Genomic DNA, 18,190 nt, shown 5'->3' on the forward strand with positions numbered 1-18,190 from the left:
GGGCTTATTTATTCTGCGCGGTTTGACCTTCGGCCATTTGAAGATACCTAACAAACCTAACTTACCTATACCTGGACAGTTTGCGTATTTATAGGCCTGCATTAGAAACAAGTAATTTCAAAAGTAAAATTGCCTTTCACGACAGAGTAAAAATTCAGTGAAAAAACAAAAGATGCGCGACATGCTCATATTTTTAACCGTCGCCTCATATCTCAAGAAGGACGGTTATCAAGTCGTCTGTATGTTTTTTTTTTTTTATGTTTGTTCCTCGATATCTCCGTCGTTACTGGACCGATTTTGAAAATTTTTTTTTGATTGAATGTATATGCATACAGATTGGTCCCATTTTTCTCAGAACCCAGTTCTGATGATGGGATCCTGAAGAAATCGAGGGAACTCCTCAAATCTGAAAGGCATACATATGGTGATTTTTGTGTTTTTAAAGGAACAGCATGCATTTAGGTACGGAACAGTGACATTTGGTGCAGTGGAACTGCTGATGATGGCCAGAACGGAACTCTTCAAATCTGAACGGCACGCTTATAGTGACTTTGGTATTTTTATACGAACAGCATGCACTTTCGTCCAGAACAGTGACATTTGGTGCAGTGGAATTTCTGATGATGGTCAGAACCGAACTCCTCAAATCTGAACGGCACGCTTATAGTGACTTTGGTATTTTTATAAGAACAGCATGCACTTTCGTCCAGAACACTGACATTTGGTGCAGTGGAACTGCTGATGATGGCCAGAACCAAACTCCTCAAATCTGAACGGCACGCTTATAGTGACTTTGCCATTTTTATAAGAACAGCATGCACTTTCGTCCAGAACAGTGACATTTGGTGCAGTGGAATTTCTGATGATGGTCAGAACCGAACTCCTCAAATCTGAACGGCACGCTTATAGTGACTTTGGTATTTTTATAAGAACAGCATGCACTTTCGTCCAGAATAGTGACATTTGGTGCAGTGGAACTGCTGATGATGGCCAGAACCAAACTCCTCAAACCTGAACGGCACACTCATAGTGACTTTGGTATTTTTGTAAGAAAAACATGCATTTAAGTTCAGAACAGTGACATTTATTTAGTTATGTTTGTTAAGCATATGTTTTGAAGTCAATGTTTGTCAAGCTTCGATTTCTTATAATATAATCGGATTCATGAGGAATTGAGGAAACTCCTCAAACCTTAACGTTATACGTATATTCATTTGTGTTGCCATCTAATAATTAAAGCATTAGGTAAAAGCAGTTTTAAAAAATACTTACACATTTCTACATAATCCAACATTCGCAAGTAGCTTTCACCAGAACCCAAAAGGCGACGGTTTTTTTTTCTTAAAAATTATTATTTCCTCACCGACCAGTGCGCGCGGTGACTGCAACAGGCACAGGCAGGCTTGCCATGTTACAGTCTAAAATGATTTACTCTATTTGTATGCATTGATCTCACAAAAATGTAATCGTTGCACGTTGTATCAACTTATCAAGTCCAATTGCTGTTGCTGTATACTAAATACAGTATTTTACCGGATATTCCGAAGAAAACGTGTTATAACTATGGCGATTTCATTAAAAAAACTCTTAGTAGAAGCCTCCAGCAATATCCTGTGTCCCATTTCGCCGTATTGATCTAACATTGGAAAATAACGCTGCCATCGCCCCTTGTTTACACTGACCCGTCGTCTCATTTTAATTTCTAGATCAGCAACTGTCGCCATCTCGTATCTTCAACCACCAATCTTTAGAAAACTTACTTAGACACCATTCCATTAAAGTTCAACTTTGAAGTAGAATGAGTATCCGTTTCGGATCGCTTAGAAGATATTGTTATATTTTGCGACAACAAAAAGGGGGAGTAATAAAGGGTTATTACTGCCATTTATATGAAGCTGATTTTTATAAGGGGAATGAATAAAAGTTTCGTTATTGTATCAAATAATCATCTTTCGCCTGACTGGACTCTTTTCCTTTAGGGTACGGTTTCGGATATCATAAGGTTTCAGTCAGTTAATATAATAGAACAGATTTTTAAAATACTGTTACTTTTCCCGTTCAAGTTCGAAAAGCGATTATTTTCCTTAGTGAAATTTTAATTTTCTGTTCCGTATTGCTGTGGCTTGACTTATTTGAACAATGGAGTTTTTCTTTGCTGAGAAACGGAACTGTGTTGCAAAATTGTTTGAGATTTGTAATTCAATCGGGTAGAAAAAATAACTATTAGAGCTCGCAGGTAAAAGCTTTTTCCCAACGATGCAAAAAAGTCATATACAGATTCGAAAAACTGAAAATTCAGAATCAGAGTCAGGGATTTGCAGATTTTTAGAAGGATTTCCTATGTTGAATATTCTGAATTATTTGTTTGAAATTTTTCATAAATGGACTTCACGACAAAAATATCAAACATTATCATTTACATATTTAGAAATATCAAGAAATATTAAAGGACAATTAAATAGTATTAAAATAACATTATCTCGTCGTAAATATTGCCATATCTTAAACATTCTAGAAGATACAAAGTTACACTATAAATTACATCAATGTGAAACCATATTAGTAAATAACTTAATACTCTAGACATCACCATTTTGTCTGTATTATTGTTCGGTTAAGACTCGTTTATTTATATGTGTCTCGGTTATGATTATGGCTGACATTATTTGCTAGAAACGTCTACTAAAATCCTTTTCCAAACAAAATAAACCCTAAGGACTATTTTACAATCCCAATTTACGTGCTCAGACGCTATTTTTATCCCAACAAACTATATAAACTATTCGAAACTACTACTGCGCGGTGATTTGGCAACCAACGAACCCTAGTGTGGCTCATTCAAGGCAAATCTACTGACTAGCGTGCAGAGTAAAGAAAATATATATTATTTTACGTTAATCTGTGGTAGCGAAGCCATGTAAGCATAGTAATGTTGCCAAAAATACTGGGAGGAATAGGGAATTTCCCTTGAGAATAAAGTAAAAATCTCGTAGGTATTTGGATTCGTAATATTTCGATACAAGCAATCAATGTCTTACCATGAAAAATAAAGTCAATTTATAGTATGTAGTTTATAGACTGAGGCCTCACATATTGAGACAAGTAAATGTCCACCATTTAGGGTAGTTCATTGAATGTTTGACTAGATTCTGCTTTATAACAAGTAAGTAAATATTCTTTATTGCACCATTTCATAAGCAAATTTATATATAATATTGAGTTAGAGTAAATATAACCTTGGGTGCTGGAAAAACGGAACAAAAATAAAAGCTAACGGGCAGTACAATACATCAATTTATTTTACCTTTTTTGTTATAAAAATACGATAAAATTATCAAAGCTATTAGAAAACATACAACATTACATCAATCAGCTACCACGACGTAACAAAATTGACACAACTTAGGTAAATTAGGATCTCAGGGTCGCACATTTACGGGGGTCCGTCACGAATAAGGGCCCCGTGTAATCCTGCTCCTAAGTGTTATGGGGACGTTCTGTGGGTCCAATGTACTATGACAAACAAACACTAGCTACCATTCGAGAGTACTGGGTACCTAGCCATGGCCACAAGAATAGAAGAAAGAAGTTCATCTATTTGTGTAGGGGCCGAGCGTTTCAGATTTTGTACTGAAGTTGTTACTTGCCTGTGATTTTAAATATGTCTCAGGTCCTTGAGTTTTCATTATTTTTGTGTTGTTGCAATTTAGTATCACGTAACGAGGCATTTTTTATGCTTTTGTTGACTTCAACATACAAAAATTGACGCCCGAAAGCTGCATGCTGCGAATAAAGACGGACCACTCAGTGGATTTTACTTGATCGTTTGCTTGATCTATGGTATATGTGACATTCGCAGAAGGCTGGGCAGGCGGCGAAGAGCCTACGCAGGCAGAATGCTGCCGCCCTAACCGGCGGGTGGTGGGTCGGGAGTCTCATCACTCGCTTGAAGAGGTTTCGAGCTGAAAGGCCCTCCAGTAGGCTATCACAATAGTCTGAAACGACGGGCTACAAGGGCAACGCTGGCGGGGTATCGGAAGCCTACAACCGAGTGCCCGAAACCCTGTGCAAAAAGCGAGCATCGGAACACCCCAGGGGGTTTAGTATGTGGGAGTTGGACATACCCACTGGCTCTCCCGGGCCAGTGACATCCAAAATGGATTCCCCTTGGGTAAAAAAATGGTATATATGACATCAGTGGTCACAAGCGTCTCGTAGCTAGCTATCGCTCTCTCTATCGCTCTTCTGTAGTGGCGTGCCAGAGACTGCGTTTCGATCGCCGCGTAGCGTCAACGATAGTCACTTTGGTTAGGCTACCTGTTCATATGGTAATCAGAACGTTGTAAATGGATGTGAACTAAGATTTCGTTGAAATAACAGTATGTAACATGATGAGTTTTAACCTTTTTATGGTCAGGATTGAAAACACCCTCAACTCAAGCCTCACTGCTGATACAATAATATGTAAAGTAAATATTTTGTACAAGAAAGAATACCATAATAGGGGGTCCTTTTTGAGAACCTTTTCTTTGAAATGATTTAACAATAATTATAAAATAAAGTAGATGTTACATACGTATACATTACAGTGACCAAGCCTCACGGCCCAGGGCGGAAACTGAAATAGAAACGCCAAAAAGATAATAATATGCTGTCTCCGTTGCATGGCTCGATTAAGTCTTAACTTGATTTTTTGTCTCATTTTGATTCAGCTTCGCTCACGCAAAGAGAAAGGACTTAATTCGTAAGATGCGCTGGCAAAATCATAAAAAATATATTGAATCACAATCTACTTCCAATGGCAAAACTGGCAATCATAGTTACTTTAGGCAATTTGAACCAAAATTTGGATAGAATACATTTTCTTAACCCTCAAACCTATTCGAGAATCCAATATTACAACGGTCGGGATCGATGCCAATAGGATTGAAACGATTACCGTAACATGTGGACTACGTCTCCTAGACTCCGTATTATGTGTATCAATGATGTATCGAACCCGCATTCAAACTCGTTCCAGAGTTTTGTGAAGCAATATTTTATCTAAATGTTATCACTGCACCTTAATAACAATAAATTATTTAAAAAAAATGAAATAATTATGAAGGTGCACTGGCACCTATGTCTTATTACCCTGTTATTACAGTAGCAACTCTGCCTAAAAAATAAGTAGTTACCTGCTTTCACAAACTGTAATAAAATTGAATTTGTTTTGTTTTAGATTTGAGCTAACCAAAACAGAAGGACCCCGATCTACATTAAACAATGATTTAAACGTCATTAGAGGGAATCAGTAAGTTATAACTATAACTTAAAGGATTTTATAATTCAAGATATAAAAAAAAATACATGACAAGTTTACACAGTTTACACAAAAAATCAGTAAACTTGCACCATAACTTTTGAAAAATAATTATGTGCATTGAATTTTTTTTTCTTCATTTTATTGTAAAGTTAACTAATTTGAGTGTATAGTGGTAATAGCCCTAACCCACATCGTCTGAACACGAGTTGCCTTAAATGTGTGTTCCATCTAATAACCACAATACTAATTGGCGACTGAAGCTATACTGCTATTTCTTTCACACTGTTTCAGAGCTTGTGTTACTGAAAGAGATGAGATGACATTACTCAGTAACCACATTACACTGCGGCTACTAAGCAGCAAGTGATCCGTGAAACACCTTCATTGGCGCTCAGCGTTATTGCGTGTTTATTAGATTTGGGCCGAAACGGCCGTGTTATTTGCAATACGATAGATTTAATGGAAAAACGTTTGCAAGCGTAGAATTAAGCTATTATTCGGTAACCATCTGGTAATAATGTGTTCACGGGGATTGCCTATAAATTCAACTTGAATATGTTTTTATTTATTTACCGATTTTTGGTGATTTCAGTGTAAAATAATATGTGAGATACAATTTTATTATTTATGTTGTCATTTGTTAGCCTATTGTGTCTCACAGCACTCCCGACTCCCGACTCAGACAAAAAAAAACTAAATCCTAATCGGTTCATCCGTTCGGGAGATACGATGCCACAGACAGACACACACACAGACAGACAGACAAACAGATACAGACAAACACACAGACAGACATGTCAAACTTATAATAATACCCCTTCGTTTTTGCGTCGCGGGTTAAAAACAACTTTTTTTAGAATTCGTTTCCAGCGTTAAGGACCGCAAAATAAACTGAAATTTTTAAAAGACCTCGCAATTGATCCCAGGAGAGTAATATTATGAAAAATAATCAGGGGAATCTTGATTATTTTTCATAAGCGAGATCAAACTGCCTTATTAATTTAATAATATCATCTCATTTCTGATAATAAATGACCTTGCAAAATAAGCGATTGTATTATGATCGACTTTAGAGGTATAATAATAATACGAGTAAAACTGCAGATAAGACAACGTCTAAGAAGAGAACGTAGTTGTTAAGTAGGCGCCACAATGGGCGAGACGACTAAAAAAACTATTTAGTCCGTCAGTTAGATTATCAAAAAAATTAGGACACATATTTTTTCTTTTTTCTCGTATTTAAACGAAAAATGACGACGGTACAGTGCGTTGAAATTTCGCGTGTCGTCACGCCTAGGTACAATTTTTACTTTAAAGGTACGTCACAAGCCCCCACTCCGGAACTTTGATGCTCTGTATCTTTGTATTTTTTCATTAATTACATAAAGCGAAAAATATGTGTTCAGTATTTTAGGGCTGACGGACTGCTATTTTTTTATGTAGTCGCATCCCTATTTCAGTTGATGCTCTATTATATGTATGGCGCTAATATTCACATTCCAACAAATATCAGATAAAATATGGGTGAAATTGTCGACAAAATAAATGCATAAGTCTACAGATTTTACTTTGACAAAAATCCTCTATATTCATTCTCTTTGACTTTACATAACGCTTACTTCTAAACCCGCAAAGTTAAAAGAACAGTTTTACGTTACAATAATACTAAGATGCAGCGTTTTGGAATTGAAATCGTCAGTCTCTGTTGCTACAATTTGATGTGCCTAAACAGCTTTAGGGATGAAAGTTCAAGGATTTATCCAAAGTTGAAATTGGCCTAAGACTTAAAGTAAAGAATTAGGTTGCTTGGTGAAAAACAGTGATTCTTCAACAATTTATTTCAAGATAAAGGGATACAATACAATATTATACTCTTTATTGCATGGGGGATATGTTATAAAAAATCATAAATAATGTTTAAGATCAACTAAATAAACCAAACGGCTTTTTCCCAACGACAAACAGACCAAACCGATGTTGTCTGAAATCAAAATATGAATATTATGAATGTAAAACTAAAATTTGTAAACTTTAAAAGAAAATTTGTAAAAATAATTGTCTGATTAAAAGGCTTATATTATTATATATTATAAATAAACTGCCTAAACTAGTCAAAATGTATGGTGTAGATATCAAAACTAAGGTTGTCTGGTAGAGATCACTCTTTACCGCCTGTTGTCTGCCTCTATTTATAATCATTTGTTTTGTCTCCGCTGTATCTTTTGCTGAGGTGTGCCAATAAAGAGTATTCTATCTAAGATGCAGCGTTTTGGAATTGAAATCGTCAGTCTCTGTTGCTACAATTTGATGTGCCTAAACAGCTTTAGGGATGAAAGTTCAAGGATTTATCCAAAGTTGAAATTGGCCTAAGACTTAAAGTAAAGAATTAGGTTGCTTGGTGAAAAACAGTGATTCTTCAACAATTTATTTCAAGATAAAGGGATACAATACAATATTATACTCTTTATTGCATGGGGGATATGTTATAAAAAATCATAAATAATGTTTAAGATCAACTAAATAAACCAAACGGCTTTTTCCCAACGACAAACAGACCAAACCGATGTTGTCTGAAATCAAAATATGAATATTATGAATGTAAAACTAAAATTTGTAAACTTTAAAAGAAAATTTGTAAAAATAATTGTCTGATTAAAAGGCTTATATTATTATATATTATAAATAAACTGCCTAAACTAGTCAAAATGTATGGTGTAGATATCAAAACTAAGGTTGTCTGGTAGAGATCACTCTTTACCGCCTGTTGTCTGCCTCTATTTATAATCATTTGTTTTGTCTCCGCTGTATCTTTTGCTGAGGTGTGCCAATAAAGAGTATTCTATCTATCTATCTATCTATCTAAATGAGTGATACTATGCATAAAACACAAGTCACATAGAGCAGTCATGGAGCGAACCATGCTCGGCATTAAGCTTCAAGACCACAGAGAACCTCCTATAGAGTAGAAATCTTGTATATTTTGTGCGCGATACGAGTCGCCAGTGTTTGGGGTGCGAGGAGCGGGCGGGGAATGTGTTAAGCGCGCTGTGATTGGCCGTTTCAAGGACGGCGGGCAGTCGCGCCAGATGAAAAGGGACAGAAGTATGACTGTCCCTCTACTGACGCGTAAGTGGCCAATGTAAGTTGACCTATGCCGGCTCTGAATAAATTATAAATATGACTTATTTGTGGAATGTAATGCCGTCTGTTTTTAAATTTGAGCTTCTTGTTACCTTTCCACACCATTTCATACTACAGGTGGACATCTTTAAGGCATCAAAATACCCTTTTCCAATTTTTTTGTGCGAAAAACACGCGCTGCTTTCGGGTCTGTTACTTGGTCGATACTGATCGGGCACGGCGAGCGCCCGCGCTTATATCAGTGCAAATACTAGGAAGGCTGGCCACTGCGAGTCGTCTTGTAATAGATGTCTATAGGGGTTGGTCTGTGTTCAAGACCGAGTGAGGAATGTCACGATCCGACGCCACACCAAGGTACGCGACGTGAGTGACGTCATTACCAAGCTTAAATACAATTGAGCGGGATATATTGCCAGACAAAGTAATGGCGGGTGGACTAAAATGGTACAGAGTGGTGGACGTTCGTTGGACGACATTTGAAAAACTGCGGGGTACCTCTGGATAAGACTAGCCCAGGACCAGAATAAGTGGCGTACAAGAAGGGAGGCCTATGCTCAACAGTGGCTGATTAACTGGTGGAAAACTATGATGATGATGATGATTTCAATAAGCACAAGAAAGGCAAACTGACGTAAACAAAAATAACCCCGAAGACAATTTGGAACATTCCTTCATGAATAGCTTAATGACGTTATCAAGAAAATACGAGTTCAGAATAATAAAGTATTTTCTTATAATAAAGTTGTGATTCGCACGTACGTCGGAATAATGCGATGAAAAATAATCAGCTCGTAAAACATTATGAGGTTTTTCGGAGCTGAATCGAGCTCGGCTACGATAAAGTTTAAGATACTTGGTGTTTTTACTAGCTCGTACTATATAAATATACCTAATTTATATTTTGTTCTTTCTTTCTTTCTTTCCTTTCATGTGAAAGGACATTCGCTTAAACAGTGTAATTTATATAACCGGCAAGATTTTTAGGGTATGACGGGCAGGCTATACTTGCTCATGAAATTCGTGCACGTCGCCACCACAATAAAAATAATGTGATAGACGGACATACAGACAAGACAGACAGACGGACAGAGTCGCACCATAAGACGATACACAGGAGGGGTCAATTCTCCATACAAACGCACTCGACTACTTATTTCCTCCCTGGTTTTTGAAGATAGAGCAATGATTTTTTTCAACACAGATTATTATTATTTTTATCTGTGTCGGACCGTTTTGTTTTTTTTATATTCTTTTTTTAAAGACGCTAGAGCCCATCAAAAATTTCCAAAAACGGCCTTATTGATATGGCGCAAAAAAAGGCGTGATATTCAAAATTGGTAACAATTAGCCAAAAAAACTAAACGATCCAAAACAGGTTATTTCATTGTTATTCAGATTCTCAAATTTCGTTACGATTGATTAAGGAAACAGTCGAGAGCGGAACCTCGATTTTAAAGATTTTTCCGCAATAACTGTATTGTTCTGAATGGACAATTTTTATAAGGAAAGGGGGCTCCTTTCCATTTCAGCATTTTCGCTCCTGTAGCGTCATAAGGGTTAATGTTGTACCTTTTTGGTATGGAATCCTAAAAACCATCACCACATTGACCACACGGTGGATGAGTAATGTATTCCAAAAAGTTACACCCAAAAGTATAGTGAGTGAGTGTAGTGACTCAAACACAACAATATCAGTTACTCTCGTATTCCCGGTGAGATTTTTAGTGCGGGTCGTAAAAGGATTATATCAACGAGGACAACACAACATGAAAAGTGCGTTAACGGCCTATATAAACTAGTTTACTGCCGTAGCTCAACCGAATCGAACTGACTCGTTTGGAATCGGTTAATGTTTATTTGTTTACTAGTACTGTCACAGTATAATTACCTATACAAATTCTCGGTATAGAGGTATTTTGTACCTTTTTCTACTCCCGTGTTGTTATTCGTCATTTACAGTGACGTGCATAGATCGGTAAAACCCTACATAAAAGATACCCGCCCCCGCTCGGCGCCCCGCACACCCACGCATACGATATAGCTCTTAAAGTATTGTTAGGTAGCCTTTAAGGGATATAGCGGGGGTGCGCGGGGCGCCGGGGGCTGGCGGCGGCGGCGACGGGGGGAGTGCGAGCGACAGGGTGAGTGCAGGAACAGAGGGGAGGCCGACGCGTCAAAATACAGGAAACAGTGTGAATTTCACGAAAGTTGTTCAAGGAAACTATTAAAAACTAAGTGCATGGTCGTAGAAAAAGTATTGTATGCAGCGGTGTTTAACTGAGTCAAAAAATACTCGTGGCGTCTTAACAACAATTTTCGGCTTCGCCTCAAATTGTTACCCACGCCACTCGTCTTTTTTGACCTCCTTTAAACGCCTGTTGCATAAAATACTATTCTGCATTAAATTTATCTCTAGGTTCAAACGCACACGTTTTTTTATAGAAATTACGAAACGTCTGCCGGCATATTATCGTTCCAACTTTATCACATCCACGTGCATTTTTTTTATGGAATAAGAGGCAAAGGAGCAGACAGATCGCCTAATGGTAAGCGATCACTGCCGCCCATGGACAACCGAAACACCAGAAGTATTGGAGGTACGTTGCCGGCCTTTAAGATGTAATGCCACGCTCTTTTCTTGAAGGTTTGAAGGTCGTATCGGTCCAGAAATACCGCAGGCGACAATTCATTCCACAGTTTAGCTGTTCGGGGCAGGAAGTTTCTGGAGAAACGCACAGTTGAGGACTGCCAGCCATCTAAATGATGGAGATGGAAATGTTGTCGCGTAGGGCGATGGTGGAAAGAAGCGGCAGGGATGTAGGGAGGGTGTATAAGACATCTGTCACTCTCGCTCTGACACATTTGCCAAAGCGTGACGGATGCTTTATTATCCACAGTGATAAGTGGTAAAATTGGAAGCATAATACGCCGACTGGTTTACGTAACTGATAACCGAGGAGCAAAAATAATATTTTCCCCTCACTAGCTCGGAAACACGTGTTTTGTCCTTTAATACCAGCGGGTAAAAACGCATTTTATCCACTAGTGGGTAAAGTAATTTGACCTTGAATAAAGTCAAATTTAGCTGCTTTAAAATTGATGAAAGTAGGTGAATCTAGTAATAAAGATGATTTACCACCTGTGGAACTACTGGAAGCAGTGATAAACGCATTTTTGCGTTGTAGTTTCCTCGCTATAGTAAGGGGAAAAGTTTTGTGTTACACTCGGGAGCAAATGTATTTTACTTCTCGTGTGTTAAAAAACTCGCAAGTTCAGGATTCTATTCTCACAACTATAGAATCCTTTCACTTGCTCGTTTTTCAATTCCACACTCGGCGTTAAAATACAACTTTGCCCCCTTGTATAACAAATAACCATTTTTAACAAATTCAGGCAAACAAAAGTCAAACCTAGCATAGAACTAAGTTATTTCTGATTCGATTTAGATTATATTATTACATTCCATTGGTATTCTTGTTTTTGAGGCTGTACTTGTATTTTCATCTACAAAGAATTCAACTTGTTTGTCACAATTTTCTGTCTTAAAAGATAAAATCAAAATCGCATTTGGCCAATTTTAACTCTTAAACTCTTGCAAAAGCCAAAACTAAACTAGCTATCGCAATGGAAAATAAATTTTAACTCGGAAAATCTTGTATAATTTTTATCATGAACAACTTTAAAGCGATGTGAACTATGAAAGTTGGATTCATTAATAACTAGCGAAGTGGACGGTCAGCGGGAATCTGCGATCGATTATTCATAGTTTCCCGGTTGAGAGAGCTTGTCTCGACTTGTTTTTCTATAAAATACTAGATTTATGGATTTTATAATGCAGTTGGAACTAGTCTACAACTCTACACTTAAGATGTGGGGGATTTAACTAGCATTTTGAAATATATAGTTACAGATTTAAAAAAAACCCTTTGTTAAGCACGCAGAATGCTTAGCACCTATTTAGAGCTGCAGAGTTTCGGGCTTCGTCCGACCAATAGCGAGGCGCCGCAGACGGTCCACTAGCCAGAGTGTGCAAATATGAATGAAATGTGCACTCTGACACCGTTGCTTGAGTAGACGGCGATCGCATAGGCTATCATCCGTAGTTCATCGACATCGCCCACTTAAGACACCTCCATAGATAACGAAGAAGATTTCATTTCGCCGTCGCGTGCTCTTTCTCCGTGGGCAAGCAGCGGCGTCTGTCGACCTACTGAGTATAGTGAGCGAAGGCGCCCCGCGGGTCGGAACGTAGGTTACACTTAATCAGAGTGCCGATGCCTAGTACAGTCAGCTAAAAAAGTGGTTTACCACTTTTCGATCTTATGTGTTTCAAATATAGTCGAAAAGTGGTAAACCACTTTCTTGATGGCTGACCTGAAAATGAGATAGCTGTATGATAAATTTGAAAAAAATATATTTTATTACTTATTAGATGTATGCTTAAATTTTATGCGCTCTTTGTTACACAATAATTGGACAGGAGAATTAGGTACTTCCCTATTTTTTGAGAACAACTCCATTTTATCCGTTTCGTAGGTATTCCTAATACCGGGTTTTAAGTTCCATTACAGCCAACACAAAGGTCTTTAATATCATACACGTGTGCCCAAACCAAACATGCTCGCTCATCATTTACCTTCATCATTGATATCTTTATCCTTATTGACTCACAAAAATTACACGTGCGATCTAATGATAGGTAAGAGAACAGGAACAAAAAACTGAGTTTTCAGTACATTATGGTGTTGTTTTACCGCACTAGTTCGCAAAGTAGTACATTGTTTGTCAGGTCAAAATTTCAAAAGGCCATGGGGAATTCGTAACTCGTGTCGATTTAAAACACTCCCTTTGGTACGATAGTACTCTTCATTATTCGTGCTTTGGTCGTATTTTAATTTGATGTCGCTCGTTTCGAGTTTCCTCTTTTCCGCATTCGTATCGTAATATACTATTATACTTATTTTATAATGCTTACATTGCTTACATATATTATGTTAAACCATATAGGGGTATATAATAGTTAATATTTTCCATAATGTCAATATGTTAAAAGGAAAATATGGACTACCTACTAACGTACGGTCAACCGGGGTGGCTTTAAAACGCAGGGGCGACTTTGAAAATTTAGTTACAAAGTCATACTGTATGTAAATTCGCGATTTTCTATGGTAGATTTACAAGAATATTTATTGATCTAATTAGTTACATGAACAATTTCAGTAAATAATGAATAATGTTAATTTTAAAGCCGTTCAAACACCAGTAAAGTAACCCCAAATTTTCCTAAAGTCACCCTGGTTGACGGTACTCGACGTTAAGGAGAATTCATCATCTCGAACCCTTAAATAATATAACTAAAACATTGAAGAAGACCCCAAATAATTTGTTAAATATGTTCTTAAGCTTGTAAAAGGAACTCTTGAAGATTTAATTAATCGCTAGGGCAAATGACTTTAGTTTTCCTTTGTTCTTTGAGGCATAGATTTTAACAGTTAAAACGTGTTTTGTTTTCTTAAGGGGCGATGGAAATAACTTCAAGGGGACTTCAAAGATTAAGATAACACTAGTTCAATCTAGACAACAAACAATGAGTTGTATAATGCTTTAGTAAAAGTATAATAAATCAGGCCCCGTATCCGTATGGGATTTAGGTCCTACCTCCGATATCGGATCGGATAGTGTAAAAACGCACTTACACAGATTGACCTTTCAATAAGTTTATAATAATTATGATCATAATACACAGCTACCTTCTCTTATATAATATTGGGGACAAAAAGAGTAGTATACATATTTATCTGTTTGGTTCAGTATCATGTTTTGTGCAAGTACAAGAAAAAAAGAAGAATTGGGTGGGATGACTACTTGAATACCTGTCCTATGACACAAAAATCTCTTACAACATTTTTTCTCCCTTTCCCTATTCGGGACAGTATACCCATTATTTTTGTGCGCTTTAACAGATTCCCACTACCTACCAATTTTTGTTACATAAACACGAAAATAAGTAAGTATATATTCTTTATTGCATCATTTTAGCATTTTACATGTAAAAAATATACAGAAAATAAATGTCATTAATGTCATTATACAAAGAAAAAGTGAAGGGAAGGGTCGAAAATTGTATAAGACATTTCCGAAGGCTCGTGACGCCCTCGTGACCCGGTGGCTGAGCGGTTTAGGTATCCGTCCGGTAAACGGAGGACGCTGGTTCGATTCCAGCTCGGGACACTTGGGGGCCTTGGTCACTTTTTCTTTGTATATGACATTTATTTCATGTTTATAAAGTATATTAGTAGTGTGACTACTTAAAATACAAATTAAAATATTTTCTATGAAAATAATTTAATTTGTTCTTAGAATGTTTGCTACACTTTTTACTTTTACTCCTACTGACTGCGTTTCGTGAACGATGAACATTTATTCAAGCATGAGTGTCAGGTCGTGTGCAATGCTCAAGAAAATACGCGTCACCAAACAATTTATTGAATAAACTAAAGCGATAGGGTTTTAACTCTTTTCAGTGAAAAGATAACCATGTTATGCATAATTCTATTTACTACAAGTCGCAAGGTCTTTTCATATTTGGTAACTTTTGAGTTATGATCTTAAATACCAATCTTCACATTGCTATAAAGTTGTTCATGATAATATACTAGTCATCATTTATTTAACCAACTTACATTTACAGAGAATCCAGGTATGCAAGTTATGGGTTACAAACACTAAAAACTATAGAAATAAGCTTATAATTAAAATCAATTAATATTAATAGATGTGGGAGTGGATATGGACTCGAGGTAGCGAGCTGCAGTGGCTAGGACCTTAGGCTCTGTCTGCGAGAAAATGTCAAGAGTGGGATTATGTAAAATTATGTTATTAATATGGTTAAGTGCAACATATAGAGGACTAGTCAGTAGTGTCATTGTACTGGTCCTGGGTATTACGAACAGAAGTGTAATGCAAGGTCTGAGAGTGGTTCTAACAAATGGTGATGGTAAATACCTTAAAATTAACGGATTATAATATATTGATCCACGTATTAACTTAAAAAAGTATTTTATCGCAGCAAGCTGCCTACGCACTTCGAGACTTTGGTAGGAGACCATTCCCAATACAAATGGCGTAGGATACATGTAGGGATAGTACCCAAGTGTCTTCCAGTAGAGATATCTAACAAATTTCTTAAAATTTGAATAAATTCTTATTTAACAGTGACCGTTAGCACTAGAAAGCTGAAATTTGGTACCAATATGTATATCAATCACGCCAACAAAGTGCAAAAATAAAAAATGGAAAAAAATGTTTTATTAGGGTACCCCCCCTACATGTAAAGTGGGGGCTGATATTTTTTTTCATTCCAACCCCAACGTGTGATATATTGTTGGATAGGTATTCAAAAATGAATAAGGGTTTACTAAGATCGTTTTTTGATAATATTAACATTTTCGGAAATAATCGCCCCTAAAGGAAAAAAAAGTGCGTCCCCCCCCCTCTAACTTTTGAACCATATGTTTAAAAAATATGAAAAAAATCACAAAAGTAGAACTTTGTAAATACTTTCTAGGAAAATTGTTTTGAACTTGATAGGTTCAGTAGTTTTTGAGAAAAATACGGAAAACTACGGAACCCTACACTGAGCGTGGCCCGACACGCTCTTGGCCGGTTTTTATAGCCGTTAGCTCATAGCTTACTAGCTCGCCGTGGGACCAGTGTCTATAGCAGCACGCTCTGTATTGCCGGGCGCTTGTAACGTCTCACTACTCCCAGTCTCCTACTCACTAAAAGTTGGGCAAAGTCCAAAACTCTTAGTGCTGTAGCGCCATGCGCTTAAAGATCGGCCACACATGCGCGTTTTGAAAGCGTAGGCGGAGCATTAGCGGAGCGCAATGATAGCGGTGCGCCGGACGAACACTGGCGTTGCGCCCAGCGGACGCCGGCGGGAACTAACGAGTGCGGATTGCGAGCGGAATGCGCGCGGATTGCGAGCGGAACGCCAGCGTTCGCCCTGCGCACCGCTATCATTGCACTCCACTAACGCTACGCTATCGAAACGCTTTATGTGTGGCGGAGGCTTTACGGTGTCCCAATCACTATATGCGCTCTGCAGAATGTTCGCATCAGCGCATAGTTCAGGCAACGGCCAGCAACCTTAGCTAGTACAATATACAAGCGCGCATGCATGCTACATACTTACATCAACATCAATTCCAGGCTGCGGGAATATCCTCGTGAAAGGATACTCCTTCGGCAGATAGCTGAAGAACTCCTGCCTGCCTCGATACCACTTGACGCTGTACAGCGTCTCGTTGCCTTCCAGCGTCCATTTGCATCCGAGTTGCACCTCGTCGCCAAGCCGGACGGCAGATGGCGCTATTAGCTGGACGTCTTTTAGCGCTAGCGTGTCTGTAACAAAGAGAAACATTAAATTAGAGTAATGTTCTATTACACCTCGAAATCAGAGTCGCTAACCTAGAAAATAATTTTGATAACACAGGCCAATACAAGCATTATTTAGTATTTATGTACTTTGTTTACTTGTGGATATTATTTTGGTTTATTTCTGACCTTTATTGTACTTCTATAAATTTGTGTCTATCTTACCTACTTTAATAATCCTCTCATCTAATCTAAAGTTAGCTGGAAAAGATCCCTTATTTAGTATTTATATAGTTTATTTACTTGTGGATATTATTTTGGTTTATTTCTGACCTTTATTGTACTTTTGTAAGTTTGTCTATCTTACCTACTTTAATGTTCCTCTCATCTAATCTAAGGTTAGCTGGAAAAGATCCTCTATAGGGATAAGTTTGCCTTTGTACCTCTGTTCCTGTAAACTGTATATAAATCTGTTGTACACAATAAAGTGATTACTACTACTACTACTACTACAAACTTAATATCATTCACTTCATAATATTTTTTTTGTGATTTTTTTCCGTATGTTGAACATTTGTCGTTTTCTCGGTAGTATAAGTCGCTTAACTTCAATCACAGATAGTTACAGCTATGATAGTGACTCATCTTTTGACCTTAGGAAATGTCCGATATTACCAATGCCAAGATGATCACATTTTATTTTAAACTAATTTTGTATTTTGAGTAGTGCTGCGGCTATAACTATTGTTTGAAATAACTTTTTTAAGTTCAATACGTATTCGGACTAAACGAGATAAACCAAGTTCTTATATTTCGGTCACGATTCAAGTTGTCCGGATACAAAAGACCAAAGGTTCGTCAACTTTTGGACCTTTGGATTGCCTATCGGCAATGACAGGTAAAGTTGATGGTAAGTCTAAGATTGTGTTCTCAAAAAATCACTGCATCTACGCTAATAACCTGCACGAGCCCTTATGCGTTAAGTAGAAACCTATTGAAGAACCTGATCTTCTGATCAGCAGAAGTACAAGATGCCAAAATCCTCAGCCTTAAAGGGATTGACTGAATAAAATAAAAATACTGAAACTCTGTCGGCATGGTTTAACAGGTAACCGCGACCATTAAATTCAACTGTTGCTGGATGGACCTGGTTTATTCGCCCTGACCAATTTGTGGTTTTTCCAATTCGATTTTATTCCTTTTTATTTCAACCGGGGTTGTCATCGCGCCAACCTACTAATTTAAAGTCTGGGACTAGTTGTGTGGACAATATATAATAACGTATAAGAAATAAATTATACCTGATTCCCGGCCCGTCCACCAGTGGGCCTTGCCGTTTTTTATTTCGTGTATGATATCTATTTT

The 18,190-nt window shown here is 37.4% G+C and overlaps 1 protein-coding gene across 1 annotated transcript in view; it reads right to left on the reverse strand.

The window, feature by feature from the left end:
* LOC125226582 overlaps positions 1-18,190 on the reverse strand; it is a 509,615-nt gene that overhangs the window by 355,980 nt on the left and 135,445 nt on the right. Inside the window, exon 2 of the mRNA XM_048130586.1 lies at positions 16,644-16,852. Coding sequence (XP_047986543.1) covers positions 16,644-16,852 — 209 coding nt within the window. The remainder of the gene's footprint in view (positions 1-16,643; positions 16,853-18,190) is intronic.

The sequence above is a fragment of the Leguminivora glycinivorella genome, chromosome 5 (assembly GCF_023078275.1).
Source record: "Leguminivora glycinivorella isolate SPB_JAAS2020 chromosome 5, LegGlyc_1.1, whole genome shotgun sequence".
Classification (NCBI taxonomy): Eukaryota; Metazoa; Arthropoda; class Insecta; order Lepidoptera; family Tortricidae; genus Leguminivora; species Leguminivora glycinivorella.